Source organism: Epargyreus clarus, unplaced genomic scaffold, assembly GCF_041222505.1.
Source record: "Epargyreus clarus isolate Ecla_fem2 unplaced genomic scaffold, WU_Ecla_fem_2.2 ptg000010l, whole genome shotgun sequence".
Classification (NCBI taxonomy): Eukaryota; Metazoa; Arthropoda; class Insecta; order Lepidoptera; family Hesperiidae; genus Epargyreus; species Epargyreus clarus.
In genome coordinates this window covers 9,638,827-9,649,816 of record NW_027332218.1, presented here as the reverse complement: position 1 = coordinate 9,649,816, position 10,990 = coordinate 9,638,827, and the positions used below count along the sequence as shown (strand labels likewise).

Here is a 10,990-nt window from a genome sequence, read left to right as displayed (position 1 = left end):
ACTTGATCTTAAAATTAAAAAAAATACGGACGAACTATCTGTCCATTTTATAGCTATTAACGATATTTTATTTAAAGAATACAATGTTATAAATAATTATAATTTTGCATAATGATTATCGTTGAATATCGATCATCAGCCAAAAACTGGTAGGTTAGGTTAGATATAGTTGTACAATTGATATTGGTTTAAAATTTAGATTTCAGTGGGTGCCTAGGCAAGAAATATATAATAACATATGTTGCTTTGTACTGTTAATGAAATCAAACAAAACCATTTTCAAAAATATTTATTATCACAAAAATCATATGATCGATCCGAATTATTTGGATATCACATAATGAAAACAGAAAATGTGTATTTACTACAATAGTTAAATAAATACGAATAGCTTAATTTTTGAGTATAACAATTTATATGCGATTATCTAAAAAAATTTGTAATATTTCGATAGTCAGGCAAGTTACATGTAGTTTTGTTGCGGTAACAATGTTTATCAAACTGCAAAAAATAATATCTTTTAGTACCTAAGTACTTTCGATTATTTCATTGTTTGGTGTGTTAAGTCAAATGAGGTCTAAAGCATAGATCGAATTTATTAGGGTACGAACAGTACGCACAGGTAAGAACACCGTCATTATGTGGGATACGAGGCGAACTGTCGTAATTCAAGTTCAAGTGGTGTGAATTAGCCCATGAGTTAGGTAATTTCTTCATTTAATGTTGAATATCACAATTTTGTGGAAACGGCTTGTGAAAACTAGTATTTTATCAGAACTATGCTAGTTTAATACATTATATAGCACATAATATGACATTCATCATTGAGTCGCACCTCAGTAATGGCATTTGGCATTATAGTCGCACTCTATTTTATTATTACTCTGAGGTTACGTCATTTAGCAACAGAACAACGTGTTCAGTTTCATGTTTCGTTGTCAATTTATATTCATATTTATTTCTGTGTGTAAAAGGTCAATGATACGTAATATTGCGGCAACGTTAGCGACATCACCGACGTCGAGTGTTGCGAAAATTGCTAATAAGACGCTAAGAATACTGCATATTCCTATACGATACAATATGTATTTATAGGATGGAAGGACTGGCAAATCATATAGGGAATGAGAACGAGTGAAATAATAAATACTTGTGTCTTAAAAACATTGTTTATTGTTACGAGTCACGGTCTACGCGTTGCCGACCGCTGACTTTAAATAACGGATTAATTAATCGATTATTAAAAAAAAAAAAAAACATTATTTCCATTTCAAAAATCGATTACGTCCCTAATATCATCATTAAGACACTTAACGATATATCTCTTGAGTTTTGTCCTCGAAGACACAAAAATAGTTGCAATATTTTTTGTACCATAATGTGTATTATCATCTATGGACGGCATAGGCGCAGTAAAAAGTCTTACAGGAATTCCATCACAAATGAGTTGCTACCCTTGAGATCTGTGTTGGAATGAAAAATCCCTCTTATCACTAAATTTAAATTAGAATACAATACAATAATAGTAGTTAGTAATAATCAATCTTAACCAATTTTTATCTAATAAAGTTCGAAATTTGCCAATTATTGCATAGAAATTCGTTAAATTATAAAATAAACATATACGGTATACATATAAGTCATAAATAATAAAATGGTTAAAATTGATTATTATATGTTATACTAACAGGAGATACAAATTATAAGTAAGTACCTACCTATTTTGTAATCTGACTAACTGATACAAATCAATTAGTTAAAAACTAAAGTCATATGTTTGATGCAGTATCAAACAAGAAGAAGTACTAAATCAATTACGATACCAATCCACACTGAATACTATTACTAAAAACTCTTAAATAAATTAAAGATCTAGTTATCTTCAAAGAAGTCTTCCGTGAGCGGCACCAGGCTTAGCTGGTCATACGTGTAAGCGCTGAAGAATCTCTGTGTCATGTTCATGGCGTACCCGATAGCGTAATCCAGGATCGGTCCACCGAACTCCTGGGCCACCAGCTGGGAGTTGGAGTTCAACACGTCTAGGATGTTGTCGCCTGGAAACAGGGAATTATTAAGTTTGGTTATAGCACTGATAACCTAATAGTAAAGATACGCGCTCTTATTCGCGGGGTCCGCGGTTCAAATCCCAGGTTAATTTTTCAAAGTTATGTGCGTATTAGAACGCAGCAAAGGTTATTTTTATAATATAGGTGTAGCAGACGAGCATGCAGTCCACTTCACGGTAATGGGCTACTGCCGCCCATAGGTTCTACCACCTTCAAATGTTAATAAAATCTTATTCGTGAAGACCGACCGGTTTCAGTTCCTTATTTTTATGTACCTACATACTGATTATTGCTTCAAATTCTCTTACAAAAAGCAACTATAATATTAAATACAAGTTGTTTTTATTTATAACCTTAAATGTAGGTAAAGGTTACTTCATATGTAATACTTTTACTGTTTACGTGACCTTTAACGACTGAGGCAGAGCTCAGATTTTTAGGGTTCCGTACCCAAACCTATACCCTACTACTAAGCCTATACTAAACCCTATTACTAAGCCTCCGCTGTGTGTCAGTCTGTTAAAGGGCTTTTATCTCCTGAACCGTAATAGATGTATATTTTTTGCAGAGGGTGTACCTATAATGTTGGTCGCTATAACAACAAACACTAAAAATAAAAACGCTTGAAAATAAATGGGGGTTGCCATACAAGTAACCGCTATACTTCAACGTTTTTTCTCAGTGTGCGAGTTCGACTCACACTTGGCGTATTTTTATAGTATTTTACTTACTAATTTCCTTACTGCCCCTGAAGAGGTTGGTTAAGTTGAGTTTCAAGTCAGAGCCGTAATCAGCATTATATTTATAAGAGTTGATTTTATAGTGTCCTTCCCCCTTATCGTCCTTTACAACCTTCTCTTTAACTTCCAGGCGGATTTTTTGGTTCTCTGAAAATAAATAAAACTAGTAAAATGCAGAAAATAAATAGAAAAATTATTAGTAAATTGCAGAAAATAAATAGAAATATTATTAATAAATTGCAGAAAATAAATAGAAAATTAATTAGAACACATAAAAATAAAGTTGAATTAAGAACGTTCTTTTTTAAAGTCGGTTAAATCTTTAATACTTTTTATTAAGATTACACATATTCAATTTACCTTACAATGTAGTTATGTCAATATTACGATAACGATTTACATTTTTTTGTGAAGTAACTGACATCAATGACATATGTAAATATATTTTCAATTTGAAAATTATTATTTATTTATCTTTGTTTACAATGTGATTATGCGTATTTATTTAAATTGTTCTCATTTGCATTAATTTTGGTTGCTGATTTTATTTTAGTTATTTTATTGTGCTTACTTATTTTGATCTTAGCGCTGCCATCAGTATCGAGGTTGAAGAGTAGAATCCTCCCGAGAATGCTGTATTGGCCCTTAATAGTGAAGTTGCAATGTAACTCAAATATAAATGTACGGATGTCACGACGGGATCTGCAAAAAATAGTTTGTAATAGTATAATGAGAGTAGAGGTTATCGTACCCTGACATTAAGCGGGTTCGATTCGGGATTAGATTAAGTTAGATTTGTCTTAGGAAATCTTTATGTATGCCTATGAGTGTCAATATTCGTTTTTATTCGTCAAGTTTCGTTCTGGACAAAAAATATTTGGATTATTACGGATACTTTGTCTATATTTTACATTGTCAACATAAAGAGCATACGACGGGAGGTACATACACATACACATAAGTAGGTATATAAAATTGAAACACTTCATAAGTATTAAATTTAAGACTAAATTATGCTCATAAATTAAAATATGATTATTTCAATATACAAATAAAATTAATATTTAAATGAAACAATTTAGAATAAAACAAGGTAAAAAATAATAAAAATAAAACTATTTGTATTTGTAAATATAATAACAGTTTTATTTATATTATAAATTGTAAACATGGTTTCATTTGTTATTTCTTACAATTACCTACTCGTATATCAATTTACTGTGCAAATATGTATTGCTAAAACGGTTACATTAACGTAATTTATGATTAAATCACACTGTATTGTACATCATTAAGAGCCGGCCAATCCAAACACCTCAGTCCACTTTATAATTACGAGCCAACATGGCCGGTTATGTCACACAGGATGTGTCCTAAGTGATTTCGTAAACGATTGCTAGATGTTTGTATATCGTTGGTGTAATAGCGCACATAGCTTATGTATGGATAATATTCGCTTAGTATTTGGCTGTAGCCCTATTTATGGTCTATTTTTGGGCCTATATTTGTTCTCGTAGCTGGAGGAGGTCTAACGTAATCCACTACAATGTTCCAATAAGGATTGGTGGAAGAATCACAGTATAAGAACCATTTTTTATAATATAGGAGTAGCAGACAAGCATGCAGTCCATCTGATGGTAAGTGGCTACTGCCGCCCATGGACACTTGTAATCAACCCCATATGGGATTAGGTATTCCTACCTGACAGAAATAAAACAACCCGGAAGGTGGTAGAACCCTTTATGGTTCGACCCCGGCGGCACCCCCGCCACACCTATTTCGGCCTAATAGCAGCAGTATTAGGCGCTGTGTTCCGATTTGAAGGGTGTGGTAAGGGAGACAGACTTTTCCGAGGCGTTCCAGCTTAGTCCTCAGGGGTAGCGGCGCATTTGTGGCCGACCTCAGGTAGGAATATCTAATTCTATTTGGGGTTGATTACAGATGTCCATGGGCGGCAGTAGCCACTTACCATCAGGTGGACTGTATGCTCGTCTGCTACTCCTATATTATAAAAAAAGATACTATATGTAAGATGATTGTACGCGCTCATGGACGGAAGGTGCAATTTTCCATCAGGTGGACTGCACGATCGCCAGATGCTTATAATTCTTAAAACTCTGCTAACATACACAATACTGTGTACAAGAATAATTGACTATCCTATGCAAACAATTATGTTTGAGTACGTTCTATGAAATATTAGTTTGGCGAGCAAATATTAGTTCGGGTTCGGTGTACTCATATTAGTCTAGTATGTTTGTTTAAGACGTAACCTAGAGAACCGTAGTTTAAGTAGATGTGTATAGAATTTTGCACTTCTTTGTGTTTATTCGTCATGTCTCGCACCAATGCCAAAAGACTAAAATGCCAAATGCCAAAAAAATAATTTGAATACTATTTTGATATTTATAATTTTAATGTAGATATTCTGTGTCACTTCCGGTGCAAAGATGAATTTATTTGATTTTTTTTTAAATATACGAGAATCAAACGAGCATGCAGTCCACGTGATGGTAATTGGCTACTGCCACCCATGGACATATATAATCAAGCCCTAAATAAGATTAGCTTAACTGAGATCGATCACAAATGCGCCGCTACCCCTGAGGACTAGGCTGTAATGCCTCGATGAATATGTCTCCCTTACGACACCCTTCAAACCAGAACACAGCAGCGTTTAACACTGCTGTTATTGGGCAGAAATAGGTGTGGCGGTGTTTCCTAGTACCGCCCAGGTCAAACAATACTGTTTTTTTCAAAATTTGACCTTGTAACAACTTACTTTAAGGTTTCCAAGAATATAAAACAACAATATATCTTTGTGACCTCCGCATGACCGATGAAGATAGAGTCAAAAATTAAATGCATTTTTTATTAAGCTCTAATCGGATTTTAATGCAGTTTTTCTTAAGAAGTAATGCCTTCTAAGGATACAAAACATAAATCACAAAAAATATCATCGTGACCTCCACATAACCGCTCGCACATCCACTACCTTTAAAGGATCGATGTATTCAACATTTATAATAATTATTTATATTTCCATAACGGTCAACTCAAACGAATCATAAAAAGTGGGTAAAGTGAATTAACAATCCAGTAATAAAACCATATGAAAAAACTACAAGTTTGTCGAATCTGGTGTTATTTAGAGAACAACGTTTTAAATAGGAAATATATAAAAAGAACATATGGTACTAATAATTGGTTCAGTGGGTTTGTTGGGATTGGGGTTTGTTGGGATATTTGTCCAAAATAAAACTATTATGATAAAAGGTGGTAGAACTTTTCGTGGTTCGGATTCGGAACTCATAACCGCATGTTAGGTGCTCCTGTGTTTAGGTTTGGGTGAAATGAATCATGACATTCACTAAAAGGTGGTGAGTGACCACTGCTGTCCTTGGATTATTGTCATTAACAAAAAACACAGTCTTTGGTAGCCTTGAATGCTAAGATCATGGATGCCATTGATAACGTCATCTATGTTGACTATTGTCTCATGGTGGTATGCTTCGTGTGTCTCTTTTTTACCCTCCCAATATACAGAGACAAAGCCTCACTGCTGTGGCGTCGGAGTCGAAACCTCAAATGATTCTAAAAATTAAAAAAACAATAACTTACGATACTTTATCCGGAATGCAAGTGCTCAAGCCACTCAGCTTTCCATTATGGAAAGTCATCTTGACGTTCCCTGGTAGGTCCATGCTGATGTTCTTTTCCAGGTTCAAGGGGTCCAGGGCCGGGATGTTGGCTGCAGGGATCCCTTTCACGACCCCCGGGATAGCGTCTAATGTGGCTTTGGTGAAGCATTCGTCTGTTAGCTCGCCGCAGGGGTGAATGAAATCCGCTATAAAAAAAATATTTGTCAAAAACATATTGTAAATGTCATTTGCTAAATTATGCGCATCTTTCTGTAAGAAAATTGTCTGTGATTCCAAATTAAGCGTTATTGATTGAGATATTTTTTTATAATTTGTTTGTTTGGATACTAAATAAAATCTAAGTGCCTGTTTATTATGCTAAATATGGAGATGTTATAATTATGACAGATAAATAAGTAGAACCTATTTTTTATTATGAAATAAATGTAAACTACGTAGTGTATTCCATAATGTTACTAATAAATACTAACGTTTTTATATACCGCAAAGTTCAAGTACATCAACATTAGTACCCATGTTACAAAATTATTTCATTTCAACAATAATGATTGCCGGGTTGATTATTAAGAAAATGAATTGTTAGGAAATTATACAAGTAAGGGAACATAATAAACAAAGACAACAATTAGATAATAACGCTAATTATCCCCATTATTATTTGACCTGTTGGTTTAGTCATATCTGTCTGTCACACGCATAGGAGTCTAGATATGGGGGAACGCAGGATGATGTGGGACATCAGACCCCCATTAACAAAGGTGAGATTTTCGTCGAGAAATTTCATAGAATATTTATTCCACACCCATAGCATAGGGTTAGATTTAAGTTATAGGTCGACTTTTTTTCCGATGCTTCGGCGAGATCGGAACTACTATTACTTCTAGCTACTTCTGTTAAACCCTATTCCTTTAACAAAATTAAAGATATGCCTATCAAGGTACGATCTAGACGGCCTTTTTGCTGACCTCGACTACGCTACTACTGTTAAACCGTGGCTTAACCTACCCTTTAACAAAATCAAAATATATACCTATAACTCAAAGGTGACTGACTGACATAGTGATCTATCAACGCACAGCCCAAACCACTGGACGGATCGGGCTGAAATTTGGCATGCAGGTAGATGTTATGACATAGGCATCTGCTAAGAAAGGATTTTGATCAATTTTACCCCCAAGGGGGTAAAATAGGGGATGAAAATATTACTTCGTAACGCGAGTGAAGCCGCGGGCAAAAGCTCGTTATAGATAAGTAAGGTACGATATAAAATAAATCTTTATAAAAATGATGTATTATATTACAAAAAATAATGTATACGGACATAATTTCAAAGTGCAATATTTGCCACACAAGTTGTCAAGGCGAATGTGTTGGGAAATACTGACAATCTATAGTAGGTATCGCCCATGTCTATATGAAAGACTAGTTCTTTCATAAGTTCGTACGAAAGAATCAAATTGTTTATCTATAATTTCAACATAAGTGGCATTCTGTAAAATTGGTTGTACCTTTTTGTCATCTCTGTTTGTATGTAAATTTTGGAAATCCGTTTATGAATATTTTCGTACTTAATCATGTCAATTGAAAAACTTTTGACATCTTTATTTTTCTTTTCATTGGACCTGTCAAGTGTATATATATTTTTTTAATATTTTGTGCGGAAATCCCATTAATATATATTCAGTCTTATCCAAGATTAGTTCTTACAAATAGAAGATAATAATTGAATTACTGTTTATTTCCTATTACGTGTATGCATTTCGAAGTTGTATCCTTGAATTTCGTTTAGGTACTTGCCATATATTTAAGACAATCTGGTTCTTTCTCAATAGTTATCGATACATTGTATCACACTGTCCTAAATATGAGTTTTGCAAAGTGCTTTAATTATTTACGCTATTTTGGAGATTAATCGTGCGAAAGGTTTTTTTAGGTTTTTTATTAAAAGTTATCAAATTAAGGGCCTTGCCTTCACAATTTTATTAATTGCACAGATAGTGCTTAATCTAATTTTAACAATGTTTGCACAGATTTTTTGATTTCGAGTTTTTATTTATTTATTTATTCATTTGTTTGGAAATCCAACAGCGTTACACATCAATAGAAGAAGATTACAATTTGTTACATATAATATGGCCAAAAATGGATTACACTAAATAATAACTATGAGAAATTAAAATTACAAGTTGGTACAATAAAAGTAAAGTAAATAAAAGTTGGTACAAGTTTTGTAAAGTTTCTTATGAAATTTGTCAGATATACCTACTCCAACAGGAGCAGGCTTTTGGAGTAAGTATATTTTAAAAGTATGGGTAGCACTAAACAAATCAAATCATTCAATAACATGCATGATGATAAAATTTATAATATGACATTATTATTTTTAGTTTACATACCGATACGAAATTACGAATCAATGTATCGTTGAAATGTAAAAAAAAATCTATTACAAAATTAGTGACTGTAACTTTATAATTTGACTTATAATACGTAACATATTTTTCCTTTTATAAATAGACAAAAATGTAAAATAAAATACTCATTTTTTACCATAATTATTTATAAAAAAATTGGGTTGTGTTGTTATATAACATTAAATGGGATAATTGACACGAAAATCATAAATATAAAAATAACGAAATGTAATCATTGAAGTACACAAATCTATTTTAATGATTGATGCAATACCAATAAATAAAATTGCAACAAAACAAACTTACGTAATGGCAATAACTGGAAAGTGGTATGAAAACACACACAAACAGTCACGAACGCAAGCACGTACTTCATTTTAGATCAAAAATTACTTAACAATATAATTATTAATTATTTCGTTGATATAATTCTAATTATTTCACAAATAAATTCACTAGCAAACAATTTCAATGACAAGATAATAAATAATTGTAAATTAATTATGATTTATTTTGAATATAGAATGAATTATTGTTGGTATCGCGGGAACGGTGTGTATCGTCGAGATATCTGAGCGACTATATCTTGTGTTGAGAGCCGCGGCTTAATTTAAGTTGCAATTAAAGAACTCAAGGCTGTAAGGTGCGCTCGGCCCTAGTAGACATGCTACTTTTAACACCGGCGAATCGTGTTTTAGCCATATCATCGTTTTGGCGATTTGCATTCGGCCGCAGTATCAAAAAATTGCGTTTTAGCGATTGCTTTAATTCTGCATCGCCGTAGTCGCGTTTTTTGCTGCATTCGGCATTTAAACGTGTTTTTATAGTACGTTTAAACAATAAAGAAAACGGGCTAATAGATGGAAGGTTACCGTCGTCTTTGAACATTTACAACACCAGAGGAATCGCCAATGAATCCCCATGTTGGAAGGAGAGTTCTTTTTGCACCTTTTATGAAAGACTATCATAGCGCTACGGGAATATGTCAGGAGGAAGTTCATTCCACATCTTACACGTTCGTGGCAAGAATAGGGTATAGTGTTTCGTCGCTGCATCTACAAGTAGCTTCTAAAATGCAGTTAAGTCGTCGATCTCCGAAGCTGAAAGTAGCAAGTCTGCTGGTACCTTAATCTCAGATATCGTGTTGAATAAGGCTTGATTCAGAAATAATTATAATTCCTTGGAACAGTCCAAATTGACTAGAGTAATTAAGTACGTATGTAATCATTACTTATTATTGTATCACTTATATATACCCTTTAGCATTTAATGTTTACTTTTAGAATGTTAAGGTCATTCTCTACTACTAACTATGATTGATAAATATTTTGAAAATATTATATTAACTCGTAATAATTTAAATACTGACTTTGATTTCCGTAGCAAGAATAGATTTTATTTAGTTAATAATATAGGTACTTTTACCCGACGGCGGAGGGTAATGTTTTTTGAGTCTTTGTACTATTAGAAATTAATTATCGCTTGCTAAACGGTGAAGGAAAACATCGTGAGGAAACCTGCATACCTGAGAGATTTATTAAAAAAAATCTCAAGGGTATGTGAAGTCTACCGATACGCACTTGACCAGCGCGGTGGATTGTTGTCGGTGGAGTGATTGCTCGTTTAAGTAAGGGAGAGTGTGTGTTACATTATAGTTTATTTATTTTGATGTTTCAAAGTTTAAAATTGTGACCATAGATTGTGACCTATACTTAATAGGTACCTCACCACGTTATAATTAAAGGAACCCATTAAATGGCTTAAACGGCTGACGATTCTGTCAACCATTTAATGTCTGTTATGGTGTAATTTACGCGAACCATGCCGATATGCGCAGTTATGTGGTGTAAAGACACGAAATCGAAGAAGAAGTTCGGAGAAATACCGTTTCATTAGTAAATGATCTAAAAACTATTTTTTTAATATTTTTCAATCACGAAAATAGATAAAAGTGAGAATTTTAATTGTCAAAACTGGGGGGTTACTACCATCTCTTTAAACAATATTATTTTAATCATACATTGAAAATTATGTAAGGAGGTCATGGTACTAAACAAAATAACGTTTATGCAATATGGAAATAAAACTTTCCTGAACTATGATGGTTT

At 33.2% G+C, this 10,990-nt stretch overlaps 1 protein-coding gene across 1 annotated transcript; it reads right to left on the bottom strand.

Moving 5' to 3' along the window:
* Nucleotides 1–1,245: 1,245 nt before the first annotated feature.
* Nucleotides 1,246–9,478, bottom strand: LOC140745516 (protein takeout). The gene is made up of 5 exons (XM_073077411.1): nt 9,189–9,478; nt 6,428–6,653; nt 3,378–3,508; nt 2,798–2,953; nt 1,246–2,054 (listed from the first exon to the last, which is right to left on the bottom strand). The coding sequence occupies exons 1-5, from the start codon at nt 9,256–9,258 to the stop codon at nt 1,873–1,875; spliced, it is 765 nt and encodes a 254-aa protein (XP_072933512.1). The 5' UTR covers nt 9,259–9,478; the 3' UTR covers nt 1,246–1,872.
* Nucleotides 9,479–10,990: the final 1,512 nt, after the last annotated feature.